Source organism: Epinephelus lanceolatus, chromosome 3, assembly GCF_041903045.1.
Source record: "Epinephelus lanceolatus isolate andai-2023 chromosome 3, ASM4190304v1, whole genome shotgun sequence".
NCBI classification, from domain to species: Eukaryota; Metazoa; Chordata; class Actinopteri; order Perciformes; family Serranidae; genus Epinephelus; species Epinephelus lanceolatus.
The window spans coordinates 42750383-42765697 of NC_135736.1; the positions used below are offsets into that span (position 1 = coordinate 42750383).

Below are 15315 nucleotides of genomic sequence, written 5' to 3' on the forward strand. Positions count from 1 at the left end.
AACAGATTTAAAAGGCACCGATGTAGCACCAGGAGGGCAGTCATTGGAAGAGATGGGTGGCATAACACGTCTTCTCCTTTTGCTGTGGGCCGGTGAGTATTGTTCACACATCCTAACTTTAACCATTCTATATGCTTTGAAATAGTATTCAGTGTGTTTTGAGTTGAGTTAATCCATCAGAAGTGCTGTTACTCCACCTCTCACTCTCTCTTTGTGTTAAGACATCTATTTCATATTCTAAAAAACAGTCTGAGTTATCAGTCAATAACATTTTTAAATCGATTCCAAAATGTAGAGGAAGCCAGTGTGATGAGCCAGTGTGGACTCTTCCTCTGATGTTCATTCATATCCTGACAGCTGAACTCTAGATCAGTTGGAGGTGTGAAGTGGCCTCAGTTGTTGAGCTGATGCAGCTCTGAGTGATATGGAGCAGATCCAGGGGTTGAGACAGCAGATGGTGGATGGCATTAAGAGCATAAAGATGTCAGGCCCTTTACTTCATGCAAACTCAAACGGTGGTGCCTGCAGTTTGGTGTGTTGCGCCAGATGTTGTGGCTGTAGCACCAATTTCAATCAACCAATTGAAAATGCAACACAAAGTGCCTCACAAAATAAAAATAGCTCATCCACACTGAGAGCTGTCACAGCCTACGGCCACAGGGAGCGCTGCCACAGAGACCACTCCGACCCAGATAGACCAGGGTAGACTCCACACATGGTGCAGAGCCTCCCAGTCCTCCGGGCCCGAGGGATCTCCAGGATGACGTCCCCGTTGGCAGACTGGACCCACCTCCCAGTGTGGAGGCCCCCCATTAGGAAACACTGAAGCTAAAAAGTAAAAGACTAAAAGGCGATAGGATAGGTTAAAACAAGTATGATACTTCTCTAAAATATTGTTTCTTTTCAAAAAGTCATTTATTTGGTTAAAAACCAGTTTTTCTAAAATTTTACTTAAAAACAGTAAGTTGGATACAGGTCGGTAATTATTAAAAATGTTGGGATCTAAATTACTCTTCTTCAGAAGGGGCTTCACCACTGCCATTTTGAAGGCAGCGGGCAAGACACCCGTCTGAAGAGAGTAATTTACAATGTTTAAAATGTGTTCCTCAAAGAATCCATGAAATGGTTTTAAAAGATGTGGGAATCGGATCTAAAAGGCAGGTTGTTGGGTTTGTCTTGGGAGAAAACTCGACCAAGTTTCCTTGCATCAACCAGGGCAAAACTCTCCAGTGTTTCCTCAGGTAAAAGCAACTGTTCAGGTGTGTTAAAAATTACAATCTGTTGAGATAAAAGACAGGATCTGATATCATCGATTTTACTTCTGAAGTGGTTTGCAAAGTCCTATATATTATCATATTATCATTTCTCCACGGGGGTGTAGGTTTTGTTTTTATCGTTTTGGTTAAAAATGGAGCCACTGAGTCAAGTGTTGACCTCGATTTACTGTTAAAATTGTCCACAATAAAATCACAGGGTGCAGGTAAAATTTCAGCAGGAGTGCTCTGTAAAATCACGATAGAATTTGCAGCCACTTCAGAAGTTAGGCAGCGTTTCCTCACCGGTCTCACTGGGGCCTCCTGATGGCTAAAACTGGTGATGTTAAAATACACACAGTAGTGGTCAGACACAGCCAGGTCAACAACAGAGGACACACCAGTGGACAGGCCATAGGTTATGACCAGGTCCAGGGTGTGTCCTCTGTTGTGAGTTGGCTGTGTGACGTGTTGTTTAAAATCCATGCAGGTTAAAAGGTTTAAAAATTCTCTGGACATTGTATTGGAGATATTATCTACATGCAAATTAAAATCACCAGTTTTTAAAATTCTATTGTAAGTGGTGTGTATGATTGATAATAGTTCACTGATAAAAGAGGTGGAATGTTGGGGTGGTCTGTAAACTGTGATGCAAAGAATAGGAGGACTTCTAAAAACAAAGGAATGACGCTCAAATGATATGTAGCTGTCAAAAGAAACTTCATTTGAGTGCAGTGTATTTTTAGTTATAGAAGCAGTTCCGCTTCCCCCACTATCAGAGTGGCTGGGGGGAAGAGGGGACGAGGAGAAGACAGCTGCAGCTCATGGGGGAAGGCGGCTGGCAGTCAGCGTCCGGACCGTGTGCTGGGGTCACCGGGAGAGGAGTCAGAGCAGACGTGTGTTGCGGCAAGGCAGCGGCACCAAACCCGTGAGGAGGATTATCTCCCGGTTTAGGGTAGTGGGGACCTCCGGAACAGATATATTTTATCCGAACAGATGAAATATAAAAAATAAATAAAATATACTTATAAATATACTTTAAAGACAACACTGATGCATTTTGTAATGCCACCCGTTGTTAGTGTTGTTTTAGGTCGTTGCATTCTGGGTGACAAAGTGTTACTGATGGGAGACAAGTCTACATATCATGCGATAGATAACTCCCTGCCATTGTTTGGTTCTACATTCATACAGGAAGTGAACACTGGGCTCTCAGGTGAAAGTCCTGGCTTTGTTGGACCCATCCACCCCCACTTATAAAAAGCTGTGAAACTAGGCATCAATGGAATGCTCATAACACTTTCACAGTTCATCATGTGTATTGATAACTTTCTAGAGAGTGAATAAGTTGTTCTCTGCAACAGCACTGTTTAAACTTACAGGAGGACATTTGTGTTTCAGGTGTCACAGTGAGCACCGTGGTGGATCTGCAGAAGAGAATTGTTGGAGGTCAAACGTGTGGACAAAATGAGCGTCCTTACCATGTGAGGTTGAGGATAACTGATGGTGCTCGTACAGCTCGGTGTGGTGGCTCTCTGATCAATAACCAGTGGATTCTGACTGCAGCACACTGCCAGATACCAGGACGGTGAGAAAGTGACAGTTTTACTTGAACCAGTAATAATATATTTCTCACTCACATACTCAGTGTGAAAGTCCTGAAGCAGCAATCAACAATGATTTGATGTAAATTCCCAAAATAAAGACATCAATGCTTATGTTCATGTTGATTAATTATTGACCTATAATATACAAATAGGGTGCATTGACAGTAATTCAATGATGATCCTCTTTTACCTTTACTTACTTCTAGGACTATATATGCAACTTTAGGTGTGCATCCAGGGCCAGGAACAGAAGTGCAAATCACAGCACCACCCGTGATCTACAGCGCCAGTCATGACATCATGCTGCTGAAGCTACCTAACCCTACTCAGGTTCAACCTGTACCACTTCCTAGGTGTAACTATCGTCCCAGAGTGTGAGTTGTGATCTTTCCCCTTTTAATAAGTCTGAAAGCTCAGCTGTTGAAGACCTGGAAATGAAAAATTCCTGTTGATTTTTCTCATACATGTTTAGAAAGAACACTGCTAAAAACAAGTTCCATTTTACTGTGTTTCAGAGGTGATGCAGTTCAGATTGCAGGTTATGGAGCAGATACTACAGGCCCGAATAATGAAAAACGTGAGATGAATCTTGTTTAGTTTATGATTGCAATTATCTCCATTTATCAGAGTTAGTGTTTTTGCTTGTATGTTTTGTAACATTGCTGACACACATTAACATTAAATACATTTTTAATTTGTCTTTAAAGTGTTTTGTCTTCAAATATATTTGAAAGCTTTTCATAAAAGAATAGAATTTAAAAATAATCCCATTCCAGTGTTATGTTGCAGCAGAAATTTGTTCATTTGTTGGTGTGTATAAGTAGATAATAATGAAGTTATTTTGTTTTTGTAGTCAATAAATACTTTTTTTCTACTCCCATCTAGTACGTGGGAGACCCTCCAGTACCCTCCAATGTGCAGACACCACGGTTGTCGACTGTCAGAGGCTGAGAGAGCTGAGGCCACACAGACTGCATCAACACTGGTTCTGTGGCCAAAGGGCTGGAGTGGATACATGTCGAGTGAGTTGGCATGGCTTCTAACCTTATACCCTCTCTACAGTCATCACAAGTGTTACAACTTTAACATGGTGACTATTTCAGTATATGGTCAAAAAGTCTATAACACACAATATCTCTCTCAAAGGGCGACTCTGGTGGAGGAGTGGTGTACAAAGGCAAGATCTACGGTGTCCATTCATTCACTGGTAGTACGAAGTATGCCTGTCGAGAAGCAGCTGGATTTGTGGACGTCTGTGCATACATGCAGTGGATCACGAATACTATTAGGGGACCATAGAGATGTCTGATGTGTGGTCAACTGTGAAATGTCCTGTCATTTCACAGACATTTCATAGGTACTCAGAAAATGGTTGAGTTACTCTAAATTACCAAAGAATACATTGATAGTTGATTGGTTATGTTTAAATGTTCAACCATTATTTGTGAAGCCCTTCAAGACAAACAATAACTGTGATTTTGTTTGAGTTACAAATGTTAATTAACACATTCTTGCCTTTATATTGTAAATAGAGTAAAAGAAATATCTAAAAAAATTTAAATCAGAATTTGTAAAAATACAATTGTACTTTTCCTCATATCTAAATTTGATGGATTTTGCCAGTTTACAGTCATGAAATTGAAAACTGTAAAAAATATATTATAAGTATTACAGTCTGCCCTTCTTTCAACAATACTGATAATGATAAATGACTCTTCTTTTACAAGATTGTGTCAGTTAAAATAAAATTAAGATGACTCACTATCAAGAAAGTGTTGTTGTTTTTATTACTTCAGCAAGACAAAAAAATTTACACAAATTTTCTGCAAATGTAAAGCTCCAATAACCAATGGGTCCCACTCATGAAATGTTGGTAAATCTGTGAGTAGATCTGCACATAAAAGACCGGATTCATGAAAGCCACGGAAAACTCAGATTTGACCTGTGAACATGCTGCAAACAAAGAAAAAGTTTATTATTAGGAGTGTGACAGGGACAGGTAAATCAAAGGCCTGGAAGGACGTAACGGGTGCCGTTAACTCTGTGCTCTCTGTTGTAAGAACCTTCCACAAAGTCAAGCGAAAATGTTTGGTAGGAAACTTGAAGCAAAAAACACACAAAAAAACCACAACAGCTACAGGAGGAGGCTCTTCCATGTCTCAGCTGCAGATGAGTGCAATGCTTGCATCATCAGAGAGACCTCTCTGTCAGGAATTATTCCTGACGGAGACGGCAACATGCCTCCACTGTACATTCCGACAAACATCACTGATAGCTCAGTGTTTGGTCAGTAACGTGGGTCTAGCAGTCTCACCACTCAAACAGAAGTTGACCCTTTTTTGAAATGAAATTTGTAAAACCACAATCATACATTTTTGCATATGTAAATCCAGTTTATTTGTTTTTATACAGTTACTGATAAATTACTAAGGGCCAAGGGCTGATAACAGCAGGACTCTCATTTCAATGGTTGTGTCAGTCAATATAAAATGAAGACTTCTTATCGAACATATTGTTATTGGTTTTATCATGAAGGCCTTGATTTGGACAAATGTCCACTTGGACTTAACAATAAATTGATTAGACTTTGATGGTCAAAGGTCACTTTTACCTCGTCCATCTCATTCTTGTGAACTCAGTATTTCAAGAACACCTTGAGGGAATTACTTCAAATTTGGCACAAACATCCACTTGGACTGAAGGATACATTGATTTGATTTTGGTGGTCAGAGGTCACTGGGACCTTGTGTCAGTCTCATTCCCGTGAACACGATATCTCAAGAAAGCCTTCAGGGAATTTTGTCAGATTTGGCCCAAACGTCCACTGGGACTCAAAAAAGAACTGATTAGATTTTGCTGGTCAAAGGTCAAGGTCACTGTGACCTCACAAACACTTTTATAGGCCATAACTCAGGGGTCAGCAACCTTTACTAACAAAAGAGCCATTTTTAGCCAAAACATAAAAAAAAAAAAATCTATCTGGAGCCGCGAAACATAATAAACAACGTACTGTAATAAAGGTAACACAGTCTTTTAAGTTGAATTTAGCCCATCAATATTACTAACTCTAAATCTAAAATCTAAATGAGCCTTCATCAATACGTTTTAGCACAAGGTAGCTAGTCTGCAGTGGGCTAATTTTGTTTTTGTTTTTTTGGTACTTTAACTTTGCAGCATTGTCGATTAAAGCAAACAAATTTGTGCACGCACTATTCAATTCTCTACTTTTCCCCTGAGTCTTTACTCTTTTTGGATGTGGAATCCACAGCTAGCCTAGATTGGGAGACTCAAGAATACTGTAACCATCGCTAGTGATGTTTTTAGAGGAAAACGCGCCAGGCTACAGATGATGCAGATTTTAGTTGAGTTTAGTTGAGTATTTTTTAAACAGGCTATGCATTTTTACAGTTGAAGAATGTAAGACTCACTTTAAGCCTACAACAACAATGAAAATTAAAATAAAAAAACAAGTTGTTCACTTCCATATAATTTTCTGTCAAAGCCACAAGGAGCCACTGGAGATGGGCTAAAGAGCCACATGTGGCCCTGGAGCCGCAGGTTGCCTACCCCTGCCATAACTCAAGAATTCATGTGCTAATTATGACAGAATTTCACAAAAGTGACTAGTAGGATAAGAAAGTATGATGTTTTACACCCAAAAGGTCAAGGGTCAGCTTCACTGTGACGTCATAATGTTGTAATGTTTCTATGGTTATGTTGACGCTCTCACTTTCTGGTGCACTATCAATCAATCAATCAATCAAACTTTATTTATATAGTGCCTTTCATACATCAAAAATGCAACCCCAAAGCACTTTATAGTATAAGCATCATAGATTTCATGCCGTTCAAATGCTTTGTAAAGGATTTTCTATTGAATGTAATTACACAAATATTTAATGCTTCCAATAATGTGTGATGATGTCACCAAGTGAAAGTATGATGTCTAGCAACTTTTAGTGACTTTTGGAGCTAATGCTAGCTTCTTTCACCGGTTATGGCTTGGTTGAGGTTAGGCAACAACACTCCTCGTGTCATTACTGCTCAGGGAAAATATTTAGAGGTTGTCACTTGTTACAAATGTCTCGGTATTTGGCTTGATGACTCCCTGTCTTTTAAACCTCAGGCTGATAATCTTCTTAAAAAGCTGAGGCTGAAGTTAGGCTTCTATTTCAGAAACAAGTCCTGCTTCTTCGTCTGAGGCCAGAAAGAGACTGGTTGCTGCTTTTTTTTTATCCCAGTTCTGGATTATGGTGATTTGTTGGGTTAAATATGTATTGGATAAGTTAAAAAAAAAAAAAAAAAAAAGTGGGTTACAGGTAGAATAAAATTTACCACAAACCACAAGTCACTGAGCTTACGGTGCAAAAACCTACAAGTGCCACCAGACAAGAGCAGGAACTGTTAGTAAGTGATCAAATTTTGCATAAATGCGTAGAGCTTCACAGCCAAAAGGGTTGGCTGATAAGCCTTTAGAAAGTGATTGGTAGCTGCTGCTGCTGCTGCTGTGACAGAAAGGCAGTCATTAGATAGTGGATGGCAGCAATGGCTCATCTGATGCTTCTCCTTTCGCTGTGCATTGGTGAGTTTTCAAATACTTTATCTACATAGTTTATACTTATGATGCTTACTTTAACAGTGTTACTATTTTTGTCCATAATGCCTTTTGAAATGATGTAATTTTATGTCGAGCTAACCCATCATGGACTGTTTCTGCACGTCTCACTCATCTTGACTTATGTGTGCATTTGTCTGTACTGTATGTTGCTTTAAGGGTTAGGGTTAGTGAGATATAAGTCACTTCATGTAGTATCAGAACGTAACCTTCTGGGACACTACATCTTCATTTAAAGGGATAGTGCACCCAAAAATGAAAATTCAGCCATTACCTACTCACCCATATGCCGAGGGAGGCTCAGGTGAAGTTTTGAGTCCTCACATCACTTCCGGAGATCCGAGGGGGAAGTGGGTAGCAGCACAACTCCACCTAATGCAGACTGGGCACCCCAGATTAAAACGTCCAAAAACACATAATTGAAACCACAAAATATCTCCATACTGCTCGTCCGTAGTGATCCAAGTGTCCTGAAGCCCCGACATAAAAAGTTGTTTGGAAAAATGTCATTTAAACTCTGTTTTTAGCCTCATTGTAGCCTGTAGCTCTGACTGCCTCTCTGTGCACCGTGCTCACGTGTAAAACTTCACCTGAGCCTCCCTCGGCATATGGGTGAGTAGATAATGGCTGAATTTTCATTTTTGGGTGCACTGTCCCTTTAAGGACATTACATTTTGGGATTGCTGCACTTTATATATCTTTATATATCATTTTGCGTAACTTAGAACTGTCCTCGCACGTGGACACTTTTGTGCGCCTTCTAGCCCTGAAATGGTCTCTGGATCCTGGGGGATACAGTCATTTGACAGGCTGTGTGGGGAGGGGCATCAAGTGGGTGCACTTTATATCATGAGAAACACTGAAGGTGGGGATGAGTCATCTGCTCAGGTCATGTGGCTTCATGCCATCATTCAAAAATATACTGATCATTTGTATCAAAATCCAAAATGACAGCCTACATTGTCGAAGACATGAGGTACATGTCAACACATTCACTCCGACCTCATCACATATTGATATTTGCTCATGGACTTTCCACGTCCACATACGACGTGAAAGGTGCCCTGGGTGCATCGTTTTTTGATGTTCTGTCTTCTTTCAAGATACACTTCTGTTTTCACAGGTAATCTAACGTTTGCATACAGTCTCTTTCTAAAGAAATGCACTACATCGGTGCAACAACAATAATCAGCAATCGGCCTGAAGTTCATCACTAATAAAATGCAGGGAATATGGTGTTTTACTTAGAAATGATGTCCTTGTGTTACTAATCCAGTAGAGGGCGCTCCGACTCCTTTCATGTCATGCTCCACACCCCAGTGACTCAACAGCAAAGACTGAAGAGCCGACAGCAAATTTACTGAACCAAGCAGTTTGCCACAGTGTATTTAAGCCATCAAAAGCAGGTATTTCGGGTTTTTTAAAATTGAAAAATATAAAAATTTAATCGGCCAATATATCGGTTATTGGATTTTTTATTCCATAATATCGGAATCGGGATCGGCCCCACAAAATCCATATCGGTCGGGCCCTAGTTCTTTCTTTGTTCTTCTTTAAGACTTCTTTAAACTTTTTAGGTCTCAAGAGGTTAATGCTTTTGTTGTCGTGCATGCATGAAATTTAGCTTCGCAAATGTTCTCAACGCGTTTGTCAGGTCAAAAGGACCCCACAATGTATTTTGGTGAATGATACGGAATGTAAGAAGGAGCTCTAAAGTGGATTTGTAGTTGTGTTTTAAGGGGTTACCATAGCCCCAGCCAAGTTATGGAGACACCACATAGACACCTCAAGAACTGTGACTGGTCTTCTAAGGCCTGCTTGTGTTTCCACAACAATTTTCCAGTAGTTATAAAGACATTAACACGAAGCATAAGCTCAGTAATCTTCTCTTCAGTAACACACTCCTAGCAAGGCTGTTCCACTGCAAACCTTCTGCTCACCAATCATCCATCTCCGTCATAGTAAATTATCCAGTTCTATGTAATCTAAAGCAAGATGCAGCCGGATCATGAATAATACATAATTTTGCTGCTGTGGAAATCCAACTCTTAACTATAAATCAAGACCTATGCCAAGACATCCATAATTACCATTTGAAATCGCAGTCACATGCTGGCGGACCTTCTCTTTCAGGTGTTACAGTCAGCACAGTGCTCAATCTGCAGAAGAGAATCATCCGAGGTAAACCATGCGAGCGTCTGTATCATGTCAAACTGAGAGTTGCTGCTGGTGTAACTTCCACCTTGTGTGGTGGTTCTCTGATAAGTGACCAGTGGATTTTGACTGCAGCTCACTGTTTGAAGCCACGAGGGTGAGAAGACAACATCTTAATAAAAATACAATGCAGGGTATAATCAGACAGATATAAAAGTTTTAATAAAGAACACGTGAATACAAAATAGATGAGAAATCGAACTGGATGATTGAATGTGTTTTATCATGCGATATTCACCTGTAACCTCTTCCTGTGTTAAGGACTCTGTTCGCAAATTTACGTGTGGATCCAGATGGTCCAGTACAAGAAGTGCAAATCACATCAGAACCTGTGATTTATACAGACAAAGACGACAACGGCAACAAGAGGTCCCATGATGTCATGCTGCTGCAGCTACCTGTCCCCTCTGCCATTCAACCTGTAGCTCTTCCAGACTGTGAATATCATCCTAAAATGTGAGTTGTGATTTTTTTCCATCTCGTTGTTAGTTTTAAAAGTCTCAAAGTTTCTAGAGGTTTGATTCAGATCAGGGCAGCTGAAAGTCACCTCACTAAGTTTGGATTTATTTCTGGATATGATCCATCCATCCATCCATCCATCCATCCATCCGCTTATCCAATCCACTTATCCAATCCGGTTCCCAGAACACCTCCAACTGGAGGCGCCCAGGAGGCATCCAGATCAGATATGATCAGGATATGATCAGTGCCAGGAAAAGTCCAGTGCAGGGCAGCCTCGAAGATCTCTAGACCTAATGACTGATTACCAGCTAACTGTAAACAGTAAAGTGAGCATTTTGCATCAGCTACACCGTCATGTACCTTTACACTATGTAACACCAGAGAGATAATGTCTTATCTGATCAAGATTTGCTATTTTGAGACCATTTTTCATTGCAGTTTAGAAGATGATGTATCCATGTCACTGTGGAAGGAGTGAAAAGAAAACAGCCCCTCTAGAAAAATGTGATTATGCGATCGCATAATACAATGCGTAATCAGCCAAAAGGCGCTGATCATGCAAGGGTCACGTTTTTTGGGAAATAGCGCATTTTCACCGCAATAATCGCAGAATTTAACATGGATTATCAGACGTATTATTATGCGACGCTCATATTACCACTGGTCTCCGAGTCTGTTGTTGTTGAAAACAAATCCTTCTCAGATGCCGCAGCCACTGCTGATGCCGTCCCCGTCAGCGCCTCTTCCTCGTCCTCATTCTTCCCTTCATTCTCATTCTCCACGTTTGGCATCATCACTCTATCCTCCACGCTAGCACTGGAAGGTGTGTGTGAATTGCCGCCACCACGACCATCCACTCTCCCTCGTGTTTTTGGAATAACAAAAGAAAAAGCGGACTGACCACTGACTACTTTTCTCTTTTCTTTTGGTGGTAGGTCGTCGTTGCTGGTGCTTTGATGTAATTTGCCTCGTACAATAAAGTGATCAGTTGTCCCTCTCACGTCTTTCTCCTTTTAAATGATATTATCCCTCACACTGGCTGCCAAATAGGGCCTTTAAAGTGTCACACACTAATAATTCCCATGCGCAGACGCTGACAAATAGGTTCCCTGTGAAGGTTTTTCAAATCAAATTAAATTACATTTTTTAGCTAGAGTTGCCCCTTTATTGGGAAATGGGTGTGCACAACATATTGATACAGTCAATTAAAAATTAATTCATAACTTTTTGTACAGGCCCAGTTGATTATTGCAATGATAATGTGTGGTTATCACAAAATCCCATGGCACACCTGGATTGGCATTACGGCACACCATTTGAGAACCACTGATTTAATGCATCCAAAATTAACTGTATCACCGCACAGAAAGAAGCATGCATTAACTGTGAGCTTGCCCAGCACCACTGAAGTAAATGTAGGCTGCCATTAATGTCTACTTTGGGTTTCAAGTTTTTTTCCAGTTCCCGCAAATTCCCGCAATTTCGCCACATGAATTCACAAAAAATCCTGCATATTCCATTGCATAATCAAGGCATAATCAAGGATCTATTCCCGCATAGATCACACAAAAAAAAAAAACCCCGCAGCCACTGAACCACTATCAACAATACTTTTGTTAGCAGTATCTGTAGCAGCAGGAATATAAAACCTACCCACCTGGTTATTGTTGTTGTTGTTGTTGTTGTTGTCATTTTCTAGGGTTGAGATCGCAGGTCACGGTGCCACCACTGGAGGCCCTAATGATGAAAGGAGTAAGATGATTTTTGATGATTTAAATAAATGAATGATATATTTTCATAAGGTTTATATGGTTAATTTTATATTGCAAAGCATTTTTAATACTAAAATGGTATTGATTTCAATTTATAAAGAAACATACATTTGTTTAAAAAACTGATCAATGTCAAGTAATTGTCATGATGCTGGCTTTTTGTTTATATTCCATTATCTTATAGACTTTGTTTTAGAGTTTTCTGTTTCCGTTCTTTGTTTCATGTTATTTATTGATATTTAATCTGTTGCCTGTTTTATTTTGCAGATTCTCTCCTCATGTGTCTGGTTTTACTTCCTGTCTTTGTGTGTTTTCCCGCCTGTTTTCTGGCACACCTGTCTCATTAGTCCTTCCCTGTTCCCAGAGTCTTCCCCTCACACCTGTCCAGCCACTCCAGCTGTGTCTTGTTCTTGTGATTAGTTTTCTGTGTATATATACCTGTTTGTTTCCCTTTGTTCGTAGTCAGTTCATCTGCATTCAATCCCGTGTTCTTGGTGTGGGTCCCGGTTCCTTTTCCTTCCTGTTGTCTTGTGTTCTGTTTTACCTGAGGTCATTGTATTTTCCTGGTTGGATTTCAGTTTAGTTTTCGATCTTCTTTCATTTAGACTTTCAGTTACCTGCCTGTTCTGGATGTTTTTGTGTCAGCAACAAGAAACCTTTCATGTATAAAAAAAAAAGAAAGAAAAAGTTCAGATGTATTTTTTTTAGTTAAACCTTGTGTTGTTCTTATTTTTCTTTTCTCTAGAACCCAGTCAATCACCTACTCTCCACTGTGCAGATATTGAAGTTGTGAACTGTGAAGACCTCAAAAATACGTTGCAGAAACATTTTGAAGAGATCTACCCAGTCAAGGTGTATCAGCACTGGTTCTGTGGTCAAACACCTAACGTGGATATATGTTACGTGGGTTTGCATGGCCTCTCATTTGTACTCTCCTCTTCTGTTATTAACGTTTAAAGACAAATAAGTATATCAACAAGGGCAAAATGATATTACACACTAAATATATTTCTCTCTCACAGGGAGATTCTGGCGGAGGAGTGGTGTACGAAGATAAGATTTACGGTGTCATTTCTTTTCTTGGTGATCCTAAGCGTGTGTGCAGGAAAGCAGCTGCGTTCATGGACCTCTGCAATCCAGAATATGCAAAGTGGATAAATCAAACTATTACCTGACGATAAAAAAAAGATGTCTGCAGTATGATGTGGATAATGAAAATAATGAAAGCTCAATGGGAAACCTTTCTCATTTTTTTTTGTTGTTGTTGTTTTTTTGTTAAACCCAGGTAATGTTTTCATACAAAGTGGAAACAGTGTAACAGTCAGTTTAAGACCAAATCAAAGATCAGTTATCTGTTACTACAATTTTGCCACCTTTTGACAAGTGACACAAGATCCTGGCCAGGATTTTAGAAATACCAGGTCAAAGTCTTCCAGTCCAGGTTGATAAAACTCTCAGGGCCAGCATAGGTTTTGTTACGTTTCGGCCTTCCGTTTACACAGAGACGGTGTTTTAGGTCCCATTTATAAGACAACTATTTCAGCTGAAAACGGTCAACTTTAGTTGCGTTTTGGCTGATGCGTTTAAACAACAGTGGCGTTTTGGGGGCCTGAAAACGCAACATTTTGAAAACGGTTTACAGAGTGCAATATTTTGGAAACAGCACCGTCTCCGTTGTCATGTAAACTCGCAATATGCAGTTCCTCTGAAAACTGAGACTTTTCATATATGCGCATTACGGTTGCAGTCACTAGGCATGAGCGAGAAGTCGACCATCACAACAACAATGGCGGACTCCCGAGCTCTGTTTGTGCTGCTCACCTTATTGGTCTATGGCTAAGCCACGCCTCCCCTCAAACAAACTATCAACTTTTTTCAAAACGAAAATGAGAAACGATTCCATTTTCAGCGGAACGTTTTCATGTCAACATGGCCTTAGACGACTTTAAACGGAAACTTTTGAATATGGCCTTCAATTTTTCTCAAACGTAACAGCCATCGTCTCCATGTCAATGGGTAAGCAGGAGTTTTCAGTTAGAACGCTCACGTCATGCGCCGCTTTGTGCATGCGCATTACACTTATTCTAATTGCCATGTACGAACCGGACGACAACAGTAACAATAGCGGACTAACGTGTTGTGCTTGTGCTGCTGATGTTTAGCGCCCATACTGTTCTGTGTTTCTCCCTCTTCTGTTTTGTTTATTTGTGACTGGCTGTATTTCTTCCAGTCTGTGGAGGAACTGGTAATGGTCACATGGGGTGTGCCTCTACAAAGTTGCATCGCTGACTACTGGCCTGGCATGGATACTACAGTGTTTTCAGTCCTTCCAGCGTTCTAATTGTAAACACAGAGTTTTTTTACCCCATTGTCGTATAAACCCAACAAGGCAAAGAAAATACTTTTGTGTTTTCAGGTGAAACATTGTCGTGTAAACTGGGCCTCAAATTGCCTGAAAGTATACAGAGAACATGACATCAGTGTTCTCAACGGTCACTACAGCTCTGAAGAGTTATTTTTATCTGTTTTTATTTAAACAAGTCACTGTGTTGAAATTTTGTGGGAAAAGCATTCACTAATTTGTAAACAGCAGTTAGTTGAATTTTTTATGTGACTGAAAAATTAAAAAGGAGAAAACAACAACAACATAAAACTTGTGACTGCAGCTCAGTCGGCAGAAGAAAATGGCATTGTACATTTCTGCAAACCCCGAACATGTTACATGTGCATGTTTCAAACAAATCATATTAACATTTGTGACACAGTATTTGAGCTGACTTTGTCACTGAGAGGTGGAGGGAAAGCAGGATGGCGTATCATCTCGGGAAGCCTACCAAACTGCACACCAATGCAGACTACCGTTCAAGACCAACAAACAGCCGAACCAATTGTGATTTAATGAGTCATTGCTGTGTTTCCAGAGGCCACAGAGACTGTTTATGCAAAGGGCCCATGTGATGCTCCCCAGTTTTAATTGAGATATCACTGTGGTTTTTGTCGGAATAGTGGCACAAACAGTAATTTCTTATTTACAGAGACGTTACTGCTTTTCCCTCAGGAATTGTAGTGTATTTTAAGCTAAAAAACATGGTTTGATGACAAAATAGAGACAAGTACCAGTCAACAGTAGCCTTTAACTGCAAACTGAGACTTCAGTTTTTTAATGACATATGTTTGAGTTAATGTAGAAGCCTGTTGTAGCTTTTTAAATTGATCTGAAATCCATGCAAAGAACCCTATATATATTCCCAGGGCATCAAATGCCAACGCTTTGTGACGCCCTCCAGTGAGTGATATCCATGCCAAATGCAGCCTTTAGCATCTTTATGAGACGCACCAGGTTTTGAACTAACTCCAATGTAAACCCATCCGCTGCAATATTTGACACTGAG

The 15315-nt window shown here is 40.1% G+C and overlaps 1 protein-coding gene across 1 annotated transcript in view; it reads left to right on the top strand.

Annotated features, from left to right (window-relative positions):
- Positions 1 to 13156, top strand: part of LOC117249727 (uncharacterized) — a 34524-nt gene extending 21368 nt beyond the window's left edge. The window contains exons 10-21 of the mRNA XM_078166608.1: positions 27 to 92; positions 2655 to 2841; positions 3067 to 3234; positions 3376 to 3437; positions 3746 to 3882; positions 4007 to 4156; positions 9581 to 9786; positions 9951 to 10145; positions 10889 to 10900; positions 11851 to 11903; positions 12669 to 12826; positions 12946 to 13156. Of these exons, the coding sequence (XP_078022734.1) occupies positions 27 to 92; positions 2655 to 2841; positions 3067 to 3234; positions 3376 to 3437; positions 3746 to 3882; positions 4007 to 4156; positions 9581 to 9786; positions 9951 to 10145; positions 10889 to 10900; positions 11851 to 11903; positions 12669 to 12826; positions 12946 to 13098 (1547 nt within the window). The 3' untranslated portion in view covers positions 13099 to 13156. The remainder of the gene's footprint in view (positions 1 to 26; positions 93 to 2654; positions 2842 to 3066; positions 3235 to 3375; positions 3438 to 3745; positions 3883 to 4006; positions 4157 to 9580; positions 9787 to 9950; positions 10146 to 10888; positions 10901 to 11850; positions 11904 to 12668; positions 12827 to 12945) is intronic.
- The last annotated feature ends 2159 nt before the right edge of the window (positions 13157 to 15315 follow it).